Raw genomic sequence first — 18788 nt, forward strand, 5'->3', positions numbered from 1 at the left:
CCTTAAATGGACCCTTGTGGGACCCCACAAAAGAGAGGAGTACAAGAGGAGGAAGCATCTCAAAGTATTACAGCAAAGGACCTGTTTGACAGATAGGAAATGAACCAATCCAGTGCCACATCACTGACGCCAACATAGTTCTTCAGACAGATTAAGACATTATAGTCCACTGTGTCAAAGGCTTAGCTGAGGTCAAAGAGAATGAAAATGGAATACAGGCCTGTGTCGGCTGCAAGCAGTAAGTCATTGATGACCTTGACCAGAGCAGTCTCAGTGCTGTGTAGGGATCGAAAACCAGATTGAAATTTTTCAAAAAATTGATTATTGTTCATAAAAGAAATCCGTTGAGTGGAGACAATTTTTTCTAAAATCTTTGATAATAATGGCAACTTGGAAATGAGTCTAAGATTAATTAAAACAGGGGGATCTAGAGAGGGCTTCTTTAAGAGGGGGTAAACAGTGCCATGTTTAAAATAGGAGAGGAAAGTACCAGTAGACAGATAGTAGTTAATAATGGCTAAAATATCTGGACCAACTGTCTGAAATACAGCTTTTAAAAACCAAGTGGGAATGCAGTCTGAAGGGCAGGTGGAAGATTTTAAAAGTGCAACAGTGTGTTCCAGGGTTGACAGAGAGATTTTACTGAAGTGGGTTAATGGTGAAGGTGGGCAGGAGTCAATGTCAGCCTCTCTGAATTCAGTGTTAAAGTGCTGCCAAATCTCCACTATTTTGTCACAAAAGTAATGAAGAAATTTTTCACATCTCTCTGGGGAAGATTCAGCTGGCTGGCTTAGTGGGGGACCAATCACAGAATTTACAGTTTTAAAAAAGATTCTGAGATTATGACCCTGTTTAGCGATCAGTTCAGAAAAATAGATGTTACTTGCTTCTTTGATTGTACACTAATAAGTGAACCTTAAAACTTTTTAGAGAATATGGGAGAAACTGAGTTTATCCTTTTTCCATTTCTGCTCTGCCTTCCTGCATTGTCTCTTTAAAATCCTTAATTCTTCATTCAGCCATGGCAGAAAAGAAGGTTTCAGCTTTTTATATCTGACTGGAGCTACAAAATCTAAAATATTTATATGTGATGCATGGTATACTTCCACTTGTAATTTCATAAAGAACTACTGAGTCCTTCCACAGGCATGTTAATGAGCACACATCCAAACCCTACCTAGCTGTATAACCACAAGTGAACGTGATTGATTTTCACACATGTGAATGTAGGTTTGGACCCGTCCTGGTATGTTCAGCATGTGGTGGTGTGGGACCCTCAGACAGATCACATGTTCTTCTTCCTGCTGGAGGACTGGCTCTCTGTGGAGAAACAGAAAAATGGCACGGTGGAGAAGGAAGTTCTGGCCTCATGTAAGATTACATTACTTTCCACCTACATATTGCAAGAAATATTAACCTCATCAAGTAATGCTGGCTACTGTTTAAGATGAACAAAGTTATTTCTATCAAGGTTGCCTGAAAAAATAAATTTTGTTTTCATCAGATATCAACTTTTTTTCCCTCAAAACAAGTGACTCAACATGGGCAAGGAAAGATCATCCCTCTGTATTGGTTTTGTTTCATTTCCTTGAAGAAAAAGGATATTTCAAAGTCTAGAATATAAGATTTATCAGATCATCATTTTTACCATATTTGCAGAGTTAGGGTTCCCTCACAGTCCCATACAATCATATATTAACACCCACACATCTGTCTGAAAGATCACTTTCCAACATTTTTCATCCTTTTCAATTCCTCCTCCCAGGTCCTGAAGAGCTTTCTCAGTTTCAAAGGGTCCTCACCTCCCAGCTGATGTTTGGGATGGTGGAGCGCCACCTGTGGCTGTCGCTATGGGAACGCCCTTCCCACAGTCGTTTCACCAGGGGTCAGAGGGTTACCTGCAGTGCCCTCGTGCTGCACCTCTACCTGGCACTGGGAGCGCTGTGGTACGGGGCTGTGGGCTCAGAGCGGCACAGGTAAGAATGGAATAATCACTGGTTAAAACAATAAAGCAGTGGTTCCCAACCTTCTGCCTGACATACCCCACAGTCAGACATCTTAGGTACACCTACATCACCACCAAAATATGTTGTATATTTAGGAATGGATTTAGGAATGGATTATAAACTGGTTATTTAGTCCTATAAATTAGATAAAAGTTGATTTTGTTACAATATTTTCTCATACAATTGAATTGTCAATGTTTAGGTTGCTTTGGTCAGCGTGGTTACCACTACCATTTGGAGTTGCAGAAGCAGGAGCTTTCAATTTATCCATTACTTTTAGCAAACTATTTAAACTTCTCTGCTCTCTTGCTAACTAGTTTTCACACACTTTCAATTGCAATATGTGGTGGTAATCGATACATTATAGTGGTAATGGATATATTATTTTAATCAAATCACAACTCCTATTTTTGATTAATTAGTTGAATTTAGTTGAGTAATTTGTTGAACTTACTATGGCAACCACAGAAGTACCCCCTGGGGTATACTGTATGTACCCCTGGTTGGGAATCACTGCAATAAAGGACGTAATATTGCATTATCAGGAAAAATACAATTACAAGTCATACCAATATATAAATCAGTCTTTCAGTACATTTTGCAGGGGTGACGGGATAAAACTGATTGGTGTCCCTTTTTTCACAAGTGGTCCAGTGTCAGCTCAGCTGGTGTTTAATGTGGAGACGGTTGCTGTGGGGATGACCGTTGCAGTACTGGTGTTTCCTCTCCAGTGTTTCCTCTGTTTCCTGTTTAGAAAAGCTCACAGTCAGGTAACTCAACACAGCTTCTTTATTTTAATTAAAGTATTTTACTGCTGAAAGAGACTGTTGTCTTATGACCTGAGTGTACTGAAATGTTAATTTGAATAAATACACAGACCAGTGGCGTTTGTTCTTCTGTGTTTTTATACGTGCCCTCAGTGAGTTGCTGATTAGAGGTCATTACCATGATGTCTTGGACTTGCGTCCCAGCTTTGTTTGTCAAACAGTCTTATCTCTGTATGGAAACACTAGAGAGCGTTTCCCATTTTATCTGGATGTACACAAAGAGATGCTGCAGCAGCAAGTGTATATTAATATGTGTGTGTGTGTGTGTGTGTGTGTGTGTGTGTGTGTGTGTGTGTGTGTGTGTGTGTGTGCATGCATGTGCGTGTGTGCGCACATGTGTGAATGTAACCAGGAAAGCGTGGACATGTCAGTTCCTCCCTCTCCTGTTTGTCACTCTGTGGAGATGGATGTCTACCTCGGCCAATCAGAGCTTTCAGGCCCTTCTTTTTTGTCTCTGCCGGATTCTTCTAGTCCAGGCCGAGACAGTCCTTCATCTGTGAGAGCACACACACACACACACACACACACACACACAGTTGTTATTCTACTTCTCCAATTATTAGAATCACAGTCTACATGTTTTTTTTTAATTTCCTCTAGTTGCTGGAGAGCAAGGCGTTTGACTCCAGCATTCTGGACTTCTGGGCTGCCTCTGGTTTGGCACCCCAGACAGATGGAGCATGTCAAGAGGAGTGTGTGGTGGCATGGGCATCATGTGACAGCCTCCTCAATCTGCCAGCAGGCCCTTCAACCAAGACAACCACCTCCCCTGACCCCTGCAAGGCTTCCTCTGCTCTTGGTCAAACACGGCAACTGAGGAGAAAAAAGGCCCTGATGCAGCTGCGCCTGGCCTCACCTTCCTCCTCTGAATCACCTGCTTCTCTTCTCCCTCCCCTTTGTACATATCCCCTTTCAAAAGAAATTTCTGACTCTCATAATTCCCCTGTTGCACCAGGCCATGAGGTCCTCACCATGGACCCCAACCCAGTCCAAGTTCACAACCACAATCTGACAACATTCCTGACTCTGTCTGGTGAGAAACTGTTCAAATAGATTCAGAAATTCAAATATCCACAGAAGGGAAATGTACACCTGAAAAGTCTGTTTCTACTGTATGTTGTCATGTCAAAGTGAGTATTATATGGTTTCTTTAAGGCAAAAATCTAAATGTTTCCAATCTGTTCTCTGAAGGTTGACATGTTGTCCTGAAAAATGTTGGGCATCATTGACTCCAGCAGGAATAGTGCAGGCAGGTTTAGGGAAAGTGGACTGCCCCAACAGGAAATTGCAGCATGTTATTGCAATAGGTGAAATCCACATTGTACTGTATATTTTTTCTTATTGTCTTTCTGAGTTTAATTGTGTATTTTTGGGCTTGCCTCCAGAGGAGGATCTACTGATGTCTATAGCAGCAGCAGCTGACACAATAGATACAATGAACAGTAATTCAGACAGCGGCCGGGACTCCCCTAGAACCACCTCCTCATTCTCAAACACGTAAGGCTAGTCTCTATCCATAATGAAAATGCTGATTTCATGTTGTCCTCTCTTGCATAGATCATTAGTTATTGCATTGCTTTCACTTGTCTCATGTTTTAATAATATTTCTGAAACTCATCTTATTGAGAAAAACCTGTGATTTTCTCTTTCTTAGCCAGAGCACCTCCTGCAGCAGCTGGTCAGATCAGAGTGAGGATAAGTTCCTCTATGGTGTAAAGATCCACAAGCCAGATCCACAGTCCTGTTCTTCCCTGTATGAGACAGGACTCTACAAGTGTCCCTCTGTGCTATCTGTAGACTCTGTGGCCAGCACCTTCCTGCCGAGCCCTTCTCCTGACTCCACACACTCCTCCTCCACCACACGCATAGGTACTAAATTCTAGGATAAGAATACCCAACAAATGCCACATTGGTATCTTTTCATTAACATCTGGTGATATGGTGTGACTGGTGTCTGATAAGTCCATGGCTCTTCCTACCCTAGGCGTTTCTCGAGGTCAGCCCAGCTGGCTGCTCCCCCCCTGGGCCCTGTGTGTGATTTACCCCCTGGTGGCTGTGCTGCTAGGAGCCTGCCTGGCTCTTGTGGGACTTTACGGCAGCTTCTTCTCCAGAGCAGTTGTCCTCATGTGGCTGATATCGTCTCTCTCTGCCTTCCTCACCTCTGCTCTGCTGCTGGAACCTCTCAAGGTGAGTTCAAACATGTCATCCAATTAACTCATTTCTGTGATCTTTGGTGGATAATTCCTTTGATTTGCATCTCCATCTTCTTTGCTCAGGTGTGTGTGCAGGCCTTGATCTACACAGCACTGTGGCGGCCTGTGGATCCAGAGGTGGAGGACCAGCTGGCCCAGGAAACCAGAGTGGTGAGGGCATTTGGAGAGCATGGTGGGAAGGTTCGGCCACTGTGTGGCTATGGGCTGCTGCAGGCTAAAGAAGAGGCCCGCAAAGTCCGAGCTCTGCGATCACTCATAAGGGTGAGAATAAAACCAAGCTTTTACGTTTTGTTGCTGTTTTTTTCTACAAGCATCTCATTTTATGTTAATTAACCTCTGCATCTTCTCTGTAGCACTGTGTGTGCCAGCTGTTATTTCTGTTACTGGTGCTGATGGTGAACTACCAAGACAGTGTAGAGCAGAGGCAGGGCAGGCTGCTGCACTCTGCTGTCAGGAGCCGTCTTCACACAGCACCCTTGGGTTTCCCTAACCTCACCTCACTCAGAGAGTAAGGACAACACTCTACTTCCTGCTGTCACAACACTACACCAAACCAAACACACACTACAGCCAAACAGTGCATGTTTTGAGGAGAAAACCTGGAGCCTGCCTGTTCCACTAGACAATTATGGTGACATGTTTTGACTTAGTTTGTCTTTGTTACAGGAGGTGTGCACATCTTGTTGCTGTACTGTATTAAAACATAAATAAATAAATAAATAAATAAAAACTTTGGAGGCAGGAAGAAACAAATGTGTCAGCTCCTGTTCACTCAGTGTATCTTTCTATGATTTTCATCAATCTAACAGTGAATTTCACTGTCACCAGAATGAAATCCTGTGGAAAAAAATGTTACAAAAATGATCTTTCACAAGCAAGAGCAGTATTCTTAGTAATTACACCGCTAATACAGACCTATACATAACTGCATTAATAGTTCACTGATGTGCATGAAATTTGTTGTTTTATTGGCAAGCTGCAAGGCATTTTTGATGTCATTACTTTTTTCCTATTTGAAAAAGTAATTTAATACATAAAAACATTAAGCAAATTCAGTATAGATTGATATGAATATGAAGATCCCCCCTGGACATATATTAAGACATATAAAAATATTCTGTTTGGAACAATAATGTGTGTCTGATATGGTTTTTCCACAAAAAAGTATAATTATGTTAAAATCCTTAAAATGGACCAGGATTGGCTTCCAAACTAGTTATGATGTCACAAACCATGCTCATAGGCCTGCCTCTTAAATTCGGATTTTCAATGAGCACAGAGAAACTTTCCACTTACAGCAGATGAATGTTAAAATAGCCCTCTAGTGTCAAACTCTGCGCATACATCCTTCTGCACGGTGAGGCTCAAACGTTCAACTGAAGGAACAAGAAGAAAAACACATTTCTGTGTTTTAAGATAAGGCTGATGGGGCACTCTGATAGCCCTCAGGTTAAGATACCACATAACCACAGTATCTGCAGTTTGAAACCAACTGAATTCCCTTTTGCATGTCTTACCCCTCTTTCTACCCCATCTCCCTGCACTTTCCACAATAGAATAAAGGCAAAAATGCCAAAAAATTATCTTTAAAAAAGTATAGGGCTGGCATTATTATATATTTTTTGGTAACACTGTATATTACAGCCCACAATTTACAGTGTAATTTCACTGATGAATCAGGTACCAAGTACTTAGCAGTTTGTACTAGTAGTTGAATTTAGGCACAGTGGAAGAAAACAAGACTATAGGGATAGAGGAAGAAACAATTGGACAGTTGTATTTTTGTAAATGGTTATGTGGTATAGTGCCGGGAAACAAAATGAAAATTTGGAAAAAATGATGTGAACACCACGGTTCTGTAGAACCTGTAAAGTAATTATGTTATTACATATTTCAATGTTACAATATGCCACAAAAAAGGTTGTTAAAGAACATATCAAAATAAACTACACTGTGTATGTTCATGGGAGTAAAGGAACATGTGTGCAGTGCAGTGGTGTGTTAATAGCAAATGGACAACAATGCAGCTGTGTGGCACAGGCAATGCTTATTAGTGGGATCAGTTTGTTGTTGGTTTTGGTCTTTTTATCTCTGGAGAACAGTACTTGAAAATCAAGACTGTCCCCATGTTAATGAGTAATTGATCTCTTATCACCATATAGAATTGTGCATCTGCATGTATGTGCATGTATGTAATCACACACATATTCTCTTTTCATCCAGCTGGTCAGATGCAGGGCAGTGGATCAACCACACCTTGGTGAAACACATACACCAAAACCCTTTGCTACAACTTGTAGGGTTGCCACGGCTCCAGTACACTTACACTCTCGGCCCTGTGGCAGGTGTCTTCTTGGGAAACAGCAGCACAATGACACACCAGGTTCTCACTGACCTTCACATGGCAGACTGGAGGACAAAACTGTAAGTGGATTTTCTACGGCAACGTCACTGCAAGTCCAAGATATGCTGAGCGTGTATTGATTAATACTTTCATTTTTCAGTTGTTTATTCCTCTGAGAGAGACAAAGAACTGAATTACTCTTTTGAAAACAATGAGGCGTGCCACCCCATTAAAACTTGCCAAAAAAACAAAACAATGCAACTTCTTTTTTTCTGGAAACAAATGAACCAATAAGAGATGGAAAAATTTTATTAGGAAAATGTCATAATTTTGCATTTTATCACACATTGTTCAGCAGGGATCCTGAAACCTCTTCTGATGTGATTACTTGATGTTTTGCTTGATCTTAGCCCTCTATTGTAATGATCAAATCTACATCTTTAGAGCCACATGGGTTGTGTATAGAGTTCCATAAATTACTGCACAGTTATCACTAATTATGATGTAAAACTGTTGAAAATCAAATTTAAAAGACCTTAATATATTGATTTTGATTTGATACTAATAGTGTGTTTTTCCTCTCTCAGGTTTAAAACTCTCTCTGTTGACTTCACACACTACCACAGAGAGTCTGGTTTATTTGTGTGCGTGTCCATTCAACTAGAGTGGGCCCAGACACAGAGAGTCACTCCCTCCATCTCTATCCATCCACTCCTCATCCCTTCATCCTTCTCAGGCCTGGACCTTCAGGTGGCACTGACGGTAACAATCACTATAATTCTGTCAAATACACAAAGAACTTAAATTGAAAGCAATACATATTCTTGAACAATAAAATTCCCTGGCTTTATACTGCAGGTTCTTCTTTTCATCTCTGCTCTCCTCATCTTGTTTGGTGAGCTGTGGTCCATGGCTGCTGAGCGCGCCATGTATTTGTGTCAAGGCCAACACTGGTTTCAGCTCCTCCTGGCTTTGTTGTCCCTGGCAACAAGTATCCTGCAGCTCCGCTTCCTGTCCCAGGCCACATCCTGTATTTCCAAGGTAAATACAGAAAGATGTTAACTTTTAGGATTCACTGATATTTCCTTCAACATCAGTGTAAAATGAGAAGACCTGTGTTGTATGTTTGCCTAAGTGAGACCAAATTTTACCAATTCATGATAGTTTGACGGTCAGATTGGATACAAAAGTGTCAAACTCACCAAATGACAAATGTCACAACTCAATGCTCTAAGTGCAGTTAAATTCAGCAGATTTGGATAATTTTGGAGCAAACTCTACTTATGCCCCTATGTTTAAGCATTTACCTCAATATTATTGTCAAATTCATTTGACTGCATACTGCTGTATAAATGCTGAAAAAATTTTTGTTAGAAATTGACTGTTCCACATGTTGCTTGGTTTTCAGACAAACTGAAAAAGTCCAGGTGCTATAGTTGCACTGTGCAAACTGCTGAGCTGTTTATGTTGAATTAATCGGGACATTTTTGAATGAAGAATCAAAGTATTTAAAAATGAATGCTGCATACTTGAATGTGTGACAGATGTGTTGGGAGATCAGTAGAACTAATGACTGTTGTTTATACCAAAACGTGTGAAAGAAATCTAAAATAAACCAGCAACAAGCAGTTTTTCACTTTTATTGAATCAAGTATTTGAATTTCACAAGCACAAAACCACCTCAGAAAATTATTCTGAAAATGTTCTTGGTCATTAATGCCCATAATACTACATTCTGTACCATTCAGCTGCGCTCCCAACCAGACAACTTCATCAACTTCCACAGTCTTGCCCTTTTGGCACAGAAATCGTCTCAATGTGCGGCTGTCCTGCTCACTCTACTTGTTCTAAAGGTAATTGGATGCTCTGGTTTCTCATCATATAAAACAGCATTGTTCCACAGCTTTGCACTCTATTAAAAGTCTGCTCCTAACCATTGCTGTGTGTTCCAGCTGCTGGGAACGCTGAGGTTTGTGCGGAGGTGGGTGATGATAGGCAGAGTGCTGCAGAGAGCCTGGAGGGAGCTGTGGGCTCTGACTGTCCTACTGCTGCTGCTGCTGCTGCTCTGCACTCACCTTGGAAACACGGTACAAGAGGAACAGTTCAAGTACATAGAATATTCATAAAGAAGAAATGTATTCGATTTGTCTCTTGTCTTTGTTTCAGCTCTTCTCCCGTTCAGTGGAGGGCTTCCTGTCAGTACGTCAAGCCGGTGTGTCAGTGCTATCCATCCTGCGTGGTCAGATGGCTCTCCAAAGACTATGCAGGGTGCACCCAGTCCTGGGCCCTCTTTATGGGCTACTGCTGATGGGGGGAGGTGTCTGGCTCTTGGCCAGACTCTGTGGTGCTGTTCTCATCCATACATACAGGTACACATAACCTGTATTACGACAGTGTGGATAGGTGGTTAAAAGTCTTTAGACTGCAATGTCAAAGGTTGTATGTAACCTAAGCATTCTGAGCCTATCCTTGTCTGACATGACAAGTTCTTGATTGTACAAAAATCTTTGAAGTTTTTTTCATGCCCAAGGTCTTCAGCATTTCAGATATCTCCAAAAGCTAGAAAGTGGTGCATAAACACACCATGAATAGGCTACTCTATTGTTTGCAAAGTCCCTGTAGGTGAAGGGACTTCATTTTAGGCAAATGGACTTACAGGTGTCTGAGCAAGTAGCAGTATACAGTTCTTCAGATGTAGAGGAACAAGAGTCTACAGCTGCACTGTCCAGCTACACTGGTCTGTGAGGCTGTGCATAGGGGCTGTGGTGTTTTTAGCTAAATGGTAACATCAGCATGCCAACATGCCCACAATGACAGTGCTACATGGTCATGTTTACCATGTTTATCATCTTGCTAACATTAACTAATTAGCATTAACTAAATAGCACTAACACAAAGTACAGCTTGAGTCAGCTGAGGCTGATGGGAATGTCATTAGTTTTGCAGGTATTTTGTTATTAAGTGGACAAATGGACAAATAAAAATGTTGAACTTATAATGGCATTAGAAGAAAGGTTAAGGGATCACCAAAGATATTACAGTTCATACTGGGGGGGCTATGTATATTCATGAATAGTTTCATGGTACAATCCATCAAAAAATTGTTGAAACACTTGTAAGCATGTCAACTTGAAAAAGAATATGGTGAAGTGATGCAATTGCTACAAATGCTTCAAATTTTCCTTTTGTAGAGTACCTAAGAAGAGTTCTTTAAGAGTAAATATTGCAATAAGTTGGCTTCATTGCTAACTATTGCTGTGTCCTCCAGGGCAGAGCAAGCAGACATGTACCATCCAGCCATTGAACCTCAGGACTATGAGATGGTGGAGTTCTTCATTAAGAGACTCAAGCTGTGGATGGGACTCACTAAGGCTAAAGAGGTAGGTAGCACATTAGTTGTGGTGCATTTCATTGGAAGAACTGAGCAAATGAAAAATGACAATCTTCCACAGTCAATTCATGTTGCTGATCCCACACATTTATTTTTCTTTCTAGTTCAGGCACAGGGTAAAGTTCGAAGGCATGGACATCCCTCCTTCAAGGTCCTCCCAGGAATCCCGTCTCACTGCCCTCTCTTCCACCCCCCCCTCCTCCCACTCTCCTTCTTTTTCCTCCTCATTTTCATCCCCCTGTCCCTTGTCCTCATCTCTCTCTGTGAGGTCTGAGGACTCATCAATGTCTGAGCCTGGGTTCGACGTTCAGCCCTACCTGGACCACCTGCTGCCATGCGTTAATGCCCTACTATCTTGTTTTGATCGGGTCAACCAGATAACTGAGGATGTTCACAACCTGGAAATGAAACTAGATGATGCTCAGTCTAGGAGAAGGAAAAAGAGGATCAGTAGCAATGAGAACGGTGCAGAAAAATGTGAAGAGTCAGCAAAGCCAAAGGAATTGAAGGGAGAAGGGAGGGTAACAGAAGTTAGACACAGGAGGACAGGTCTTCTTTACCCCAAACCACGAGTCTCCCTTCCATCCTCATTTTCTTTCACTCCCTCCACACTTCACTCCTCTGCTGCATCGATCTGCATCTTCCCCCGTACACGTAGCTCCTACTCTGAGTCTGAATCAGTACCACTCCAGCATCACCCTTCCAGTGACACTCATCCCATTGAAGCAGCCAAGTCTGTATCCGGGACCTGTGGTCTGGGCCCGCATCCCGTATGTTCTCCTGGGTTTGACAGATTCCCCAGGAGAAGAGCTTGGCATTCTGGGAGCTCTCATTCAGCTGATGCATCTCAAAGGATGTTCCAGAGCCAGGGTGGAGTTGCTCCATGTGGCAGTGGAGGAGAGAGTTCTGCCTTCACTAATACCAGACCAAGGAGTGAAGAGGGGCTAAGAAGGCGTATCAGTGATGGAGTCCCTGTGAAGAGGAAGGCTTGGATCTCTGAAGGACCAGACACTGAGCAAGCCTAACCATGTGTTCATACTGGAAGTAAACTTACTTGATGCCTCATTCTGATTGACTAAGGTTGGCCGTAGGCTCTGACTGGATCTTTGTAGTGGACTGCAGCTTATAATGCTGAACAGGTGGACTGTATGTGCCCCTAATGTAACACAACTTTGATGAGTTCATATAGTTTGCTAGCAGGTGCTATTCAGGTTGCATTAAAAGGGCTCTGATTCAGCACATGAACAGTTTACTTGTCATGGGATGTCCTGTTAAGCCTGTGAAAATAATTGTCTTCTGTTGTTCTGGAGGACTTTTGTCAAGTCTGAGAAAATTACCTCTGATGATGTCATCAGGGTTATCTCGTCTTGTTCTTGGAGACTGCATTGTTTTAAAAGAAAGCCTGTAACTTTATGGAAGTGTAAGATTAAATCGCTGGAGTACCCATTTAATCAAAAGAAAAATTCCTCCATAAAACAATTCTAGCTCAGGGCCTGTCAATGACACCACTCATGGACTGAAACTGTTCTTCAAGCTCCTTTTATTAAATTTTTTTTCCCCTCTCAGTCCGTCCTCTAGTATTCCAAAGGGAAAAAAAAGTAATAGTAGTGATAAACTTTTCAATTTTGAATTTGTCATTAATTATTTCACATAGAAAATTTTAGCCCTACTTTTTCACATAAGATATTTATTCAGTTCAGTTATTGCAAAATATGATCTCCTTTGCTACAAAATAATTAATTTCTAACCTACGTACCTGTGTCAGAAATACTGGATGTGCAAGTTATTTTCTTTACCTCCAGATATTATTTAAGCCAAAAGCCTCTTTGAAAGAAAGAAAGAAAGAAAGAAAGAAAGAAAGAAAGAAAAGGAGAGTAATACATCTAATATTTGTAAAAGTTGAACATTTTCTTTGGGAGAAAGTCAAGTTTTCACTGTCGTCAACTTCTTGGCACACATTATCACAAATTATTGTACTTTACAATATTCTATACCTATGAGTACACTTTTATACTGAACTTTTGTAAGAGACATTGTGGATCTTTTGCTCTGCAGAATAAAGACAAGTGGCCATACGGTCTGAAAGTGGGTGTATGTGTCAGATTGAGTTCATTCATTCTTGCTGTAATCAGGAAAACCGTGTTCTACTATAACAGTACTGTGTGTACTGTTTAAATTAATGTGTTTAGTTTAAGTGATAAAACGGCGCTATCAATATTATATCAGCAGTAATTCTTTTTTTTTTCTTTCTAAAGGAAAAGACCTTGATATGAGTAAAAACATGATAACGCAGCAGCAAACACTGTTATTGCTTAGACACACATGCTAAGGTGACAGGCTAAGGTTATCTATTACTATGTGGTTTGTCAGTTTTAAATTCAATTACATTTAATATGATAGAGGTGTGACTAATGTATTACATTGACAATGCACACAAATCTCAATGATATGCAGTTTTGGTTTGGTTTTAATATGTCATAACACAATATATACATAACATACTTGCAAAACGTACACAATACAAAAAAAAGATATCCAAAACAAAGTGTCAGTAAAGCCTGTGGTATGTAAAAAAAAATACATACCACAATGTGTAGGCAAAAGTTTAACACAAAGCATTAAATTAAAGTTTTAAATAAATGAAGTAAAATGAAAGTATGAAAAAGCATGAAATAAAAACTAAATATTATGCATACAATTGAAACATTACCCAGAGTAAAACACACACGCACACACACACACACACACACAAAAAACTGTTAAATTTGTGCCAAAGCCATGTATTCATCCTGAACTTTATTTTGCTCCATGCACCACCCTTTGACTTTGCGATAACACCCTTTGCGTTGGCTTTTACCTGTTAGCACAGCCAATATTATACTTTCCAGGCTTTTCCAAAAGTTTGCGTTCCTTAATTTAATCACATAATTGACATTGTCCTGAGGTCAACGATTACTTTTTTGATTACTTATCTTAACTTATCATTTGCAGTGGAGCTTGTGTGTGTGCGTTGCCTTATCATTGTGTAATCTTAAAATGTCAGTCCACCTGTATAAAAGAGGATGAATGCCTGACTGTAGGCATCCAGGTTTTGGAGTCTACAGGTGAGTCTGAGTCCTCCACTACAAGAGTTTTTGTGGTGCTTTTGTAGGCTGTGGTGCATAACTTTTGTCTGTTATTGGATTTTTCATACACTCAGGGTATTAATAATGCAGTATGTCACTTTGAATAATTGTGTTTTGTAATCAACCTTACTGGCATGAGCTTGATTTGTTGTTCTGCTCCACTGAACTTCATTATCTTCTACAATTGCCAGGAACGCCGAGACAATGAAGTTGGCCTTTGTTATGTGTGCCATGGTGGCACTGTCTGAGTGCCTTCTCCAGTAAGTCAGCCTGACCACTCTAACACCTCCCTGTACTTGTTCTATTTTTGATTTCTCTACAACCTAAACTTCATCAGCTCTTCTAAGATAACTGCAGACATCTATGGTACTTAAATTAGCAAGTGGCAGGTCTCTCTTTATGTACTTTGGTGAAGAGGAAATTTGAATTTAAATGAAGAAAGCTGGGTCACAGTGTGAAGAATAAGTAATATTTCCTAACATACGAGTCATGTTCTCCTACATATGAGAATTGAGAGGTTTTAGGAGTAAGGACACATGAGCAAAAGACCTCTTTACAGGTAATTAAAAGGTTTACAAGTGTAGCTGAAAGAGGTATTTAAAGTGCTCCATTTGGTGAATCCTAGGGTCCCCCTGGAGAAGGGTCAGAGTGCCAGGGAGTACCTGGAGGAGCAGGGTCTGTGGGAGGAGTACAGGCTCAAGTACCCATACAACCCCATGGCCAAGTTTGACCCAAGCTTTGCTGTGGCTGGTGAGCCCATGACTAATGATGCTGATGTGAGTAATGAGGCTTTAACAGATGAATTAATAGAACTTTGACAAATAGCTCGTTTTGGTCACAAATAATCTTTCTATCTCCTCTTAATCTCCAGCTCGCTTACTACGGAATCATCTCTATTGGAACTCCTCCTCAGTCCTTCAAGGTCATCTTTGACAGTGGCTCATCTAACCTGTGGGTGCCCTCCGTCTACTGCAACAGTGCAGCCTGCAGTATGTAAAACTCTACACCCATATACATCTCAACACATTTAACAGTCAGATTTGGTTTGGTGACCAGTTTTAGAGAATTTTTCAGTCTTTTTCCTCTCACTTGGGATGTATTTCCAACATTAACAATTTGCACTGTTGCTTGGTATCTTCAGAAATGATTTTAAGATTTTACTGTTAGGGTTGGGTATGTTATGGATTTGTATAGTCCAGTACTGACTGCTTTTTTTGTATTCCGACAGTTAATATTTGAACACACAAAAGGCATGGGGCAGACCACCAAGGTTCATAGGGGATCCAGGTGCATATTGAAGATGATAAATTTTGAATAAAGGAAGAACCTGATGACACTTGCAACCCATGAGGATACTTTGATAGCCCTGACCTAGGATTCAGAGGCATCCAAGAATGACTTTGTGTGGGGCAGGCATCCAGAGCAATTTTCATTAATGGTTTGCCCAAACTGTTACCGCAAGGGGATAAGAACCTAAGATAAGAGGCCTTATTCACAGCAGCACATAACATGTGCACAGGTGCAAATAATAACATTAATGATGGATGAATCCCATCTACCAAATTCATGACCCTGGTGTGGCTTCCTTGGAACTAAGCCATTGTTAATTTTAATCGGTTCAACTTTTCCTGCTATATGATAAGTCAAAATATCTACAGTGAAAAAGGTCTATTATAGATTGAAGAGAGTTAAAGATCCAGCTCTGTGAGGGACACAAGTAGGCTTCAGATATAGCTGTATCAGAGAATTTATAATCCCTTGGGCCAGATCAGATGCCTCCCAACATATATTAGTTGTTCTGAGGTCTTTTTTATAACCCTTTTTCTGTACATCTGTACCTTCCCAGACAACCATGACAAGTTTAACCCTAGCCAGAGCAGCACCTACAGAAGAAATGGAAGAGCTCTCCGTATCCAATATGGCACCGGCAGCATGACTGGCTTCCTTGGATACGACACAGTGACGGTGAGAAATAAAAGCCCACAGAATCACTTTGAACTGAAATAAATGAATATTTACTCACTGTTCTTACACAATGATTACTAATCTGTCCTACTATGTTTAATACAAAAAAGACACTTTTTTTTTTCATGATTAAATATCTGTTGCATGGTTATATTCATGTGTGTCAACAAAATCTGAAAATCCAAAGAAGGTGTTGTGCAGATTTCTACTTAAAAGATCCTATTTGAGATGTAAATCTCTGTACTCTCTTGATGTTTGGCTGTCAGGTCGGTGGACTTGCTGTGAGAAACCAGATCTTCGGCCTGAGTGAGTCTGAAGCTCCCTTCATGCAGCACATGCGTGCTGATGGTATCCTGGGCCTGGCCTACCCACGCCTGTCTGCCTCTGGAGCTACACCTGTCTTCGACAACATGATGAAGGAGGGCCTGGTCAACCAGGACATCTTCTCCGTGTACCTGAGCTCGTAAGGACAACCAAAGCTTTGCAGTGTCTGATCTACATAAAGGAATAGATTTCGGGCTGTATATAACCAGATTTTTAAAGCCTTCTAACTTTTAAAACTGAGGAAGCAGTTGATTTCTAGTAGGTTTATCAGTAAGCTCTCACTCTCCTCTATAGTCACTCCGCGCAAGGCAGTGTGGTGACCTTTGGTGGTACTGACCCCAACCACTACACTGGTCCCATCACCTGGATCCCCCTCTCCAACGAGCTGTACTGGCAGATCACAGTGGACAGGTAAAACCACAGATACAGCATCACAGGTCCACCAAAATCCAGACCAAAGTGATACTGTAGGCATATGCATCTGATGTTTGTCTGATACATTCTGCATTGTATGTCCCTTCTAGTGTTACCGTCAATGGTCAGGTTGTGGCTTGCAGTGGTGGTTGCCAGGCTATTGTGGACACCGGCACTTCTCTGATTGTTGGACCTCAGAGCAGCATCAGCAACATCAACAGCTTTGTGGGAGCTAGTAGCCAGAACGGAGATGTAAGTACCAAAAGGGACGTCGGTGGACTGAATGAGATGTCATCATAAAACTTAATTGACTAGTAAAACCAAATGTTTTGATTCTCTTTCTTCCCTTGTCCTTTCATTTTCTTCTCTCACTGCCTCTGCTCTCAGTATATTGTCAACTGTAACAACATTGGCCAAATGCCTGATGTGGTCTTCCACATCCAAGGACAGGAATTCACCATCCCAGCCTCTGGCTACGTTCGTCAGGTAAGTGTTTGTTTCCCTGCAGGACTCTATGTTTGTTTACCTCACTGTATTCCCACTCCATCTGAAATTCTTCTCCTCAATCCCTCCCACAGTCTCGCTACTTCGGCTGTCGCACTGGCTTCGGCAATGGAGGTGACAACCTGTGGATCCTGGGTGATGTCTTCATCAGACAGTACTATTCCATCTTCAGCAGAGCCCAGAATATGGTGGGTCTGGCCAAGGCTAAATAATCAACCTGAAGTCATCTCATAAAAGAGCCTTGTAACAATCATGTATAGATCTTAGTGTAATGGTAAGATTTCCTGCATAAGTGGTTGACAGTGCTTCTGCCATGATATGCAAGTTTTCCTGTAAATGACCAAATTTCCCAAAACATAATAAAGAGTTAAATCAATTTGACTGGCGTTTTGTTGTGAAATTGTACAAGAAATAGACATGGTTGTTAATTTGTGTCAACAATAAGCTATTATAAAATCTGCTACTATAACATTACACATAACGTATGCAACAGAAAAACTTTTTATAATAGATTGTTAAACTTATTGTACAGTATATTCAACAGATTGCTCTTCAACAATGCAGACTGTTCTAAACATTTTTCCTCTGTCCTGCACACTGCACATTAAGTCCATGATGTGTTACATAATGATTAGTGTACTTAAAGCTATTAGCTAACTATAAGCGGCTACTGTGGTCACAATAGCAAATATGGTATAATGGTAAATGCTAAAACATAACCTGGTGGCATAAGTAGAGAGAGTAGATAAGTAGATAAGAATCATAAATTCAGTGAATTAACTGAATGAGTAATGTCAGTTACACAGAAAAATGTTTCCAATGTATGCTAACATTAGCTAACATTAGCCATTATAAGCGACTGGTTATACCAGACCAAGTAAGGCTGTAGCAGTAAATCCCTTTACTGAATGGAGCAAGGGTGTGTTTTATTGCTTATGAGTTCAAAATATTGTTTGTTAGAGAATGTATGTGGCATCCCATTTTTCATAACTTACATAGTCTCTGAACATTGAAGTTCATTCTTGACCTTTGAGAATAGTATATCCAACAAAATAGGTCAAAGGCACACTTACTCACAGTCTCCTTCGGTGAATGGAGCTGGCTCAGATGTCTCCACATGACCTCAGTGTGATACTTCAGTCATGTGATAATAAGTGGTCATTTATGGAAGAGGGAGATTTTAACCTCTGGCTCTGTTCAAAGGTGGTCACTGTCCTGGTCAAAGACAGGCCATGATTACAGACAGCTGATGTTGTCTGTTTCCAGTGTCCATTCAGTCTCTTCTTCAGGTTCCTTGCCATTTCACTGATGGCATGCTCCTCTGAAGTGTGTTGTCATACCCATGTCCTTTGGGTGACTTTTTTGAAGAGACTCTGGCAAGATGCTCCAACAGTTTAGCCATGTAAGGGAGTCCCACTGGGCTGCTATACTTGCCTTAAGTCAAGTTGGGATCGGATCCTCATCATCCGCTTGTAACTTGCCTCTAAGTGCCCCTTGAACTGTTGCATGTTCCTCTCTCTCTATCCTCCTCCTCACTGATTAAAGTTAACAAGTGGGCCTTTAAGTTTAGATTATTTTGTCATATTCTGGCTTTAGGGTGTAATTAACCTACATAAGATTAAAGTTAAACAATTCCCAATGAAAGAAAAATGTGTACATGCCTCATGGCCTGTAA

The 18788-nt window shown here is 40.9% G+C and overlaps 2 protein-coding genes across 2 annotated transcripts in view; both read left to right on the forward strand.

Annotated features, from left to right (window-relative positions):
- Positions 1–12851, forward strand: part of pkd1b (polycystic kidney disease 1b) — a 31809-nt gene extending 18958 nt beyond the window's left edge. Inside the window, exons 24-41 of the mRNA XM_067576733.1 lie at positions 1231–1371; positions 1766–1976; positions 2653–2776; positions 3186–3329; positions 3434–3866; positions 4219–4330; positions 4488–4702; positions 4818–5020; positions 5110–5307; positions 5400–5554; positions 7270–7470; positions 7978–8152; positions 8249–8431; positions 9139–9243; positions 9343–9477; positions 9557–9759; positions 10659–10770; positions 10886–12851. Coding sequence (XP_067432834.1) covers positions 1231–1371; positions 1766–1976; positions 2653–2776; positions 3186–3329; positions 3434–3866; positions 4219–4330; positions 4488–4702; positions 4818–5020; positions 5110–5307; positions 5400–5554; positions 7270–7470; positions 7978–8152; positions 8249–8431; positions 9139–9243; positions 9343–9477; positions 9557–9759; positions 10659–10770; positions 10886–11806 — 3971 coding nt within the window. The 3' untranslated portion in view covers positions 11807–12851. The remainder of the gene's footprint in view (positions 1–1230; positions 1372–1765; positions 1977–2652; positions 2777–3185; positions 3330–3433; positions 3867–4218; positions 4331–4487; positions 4703–4817; positions 5021–5109; positions 5308–5399; positions 5555–7269; positions 7471–7977; positions 8153–8248; positions 8432–9138; positions 9244–9342; positions 9478–9556; positions 9760–10658; positions 10771–10885) is intronic.
- Positions 12852–13514: 663 nt separating this feature from the next.
- On the forward strand, positions 13515–17489 carry LOC137172266 (pepsin A-like). Its single transcript, XM_067576589.1, has 10 exons — positions 13515–13885; positions 14098–14166; positions 14532–14682; positions 14778–14895; positions 15753–15871; positions 16138–16334; positions 16490–16606; positions 16720–16861; positions 16997–17095; positions 17188–17489. Exons 1-10 carry the CDS (start codon positions 13848–13850, stop codon positions 17323–17325), a joined length of 1188 nt encoding a protein of 395 aa, XP_067432690.1. The 5' UTR covers positions 13515–13847; the 3' UTR covers positions 17326–17489.
- The last annotated feature ends 1299 nt before the right edge of the window (positions 17490–18788 follow it).

The sequence above is a fragment of the Thunnus thynnus genome, chromosome 20 (genome assembly GCF_963924715.1).
Source record: "Thunnus thynnus chromosome 20, fThuThy2.1, whole genome shotgun sequence".
Classification (NCBI taxonomy): Eukaryota; Metazoa; Chordata; class Actinopteri; order Scombriformes; family Scombridae; genus Thunnus; species Thunnus thynnus.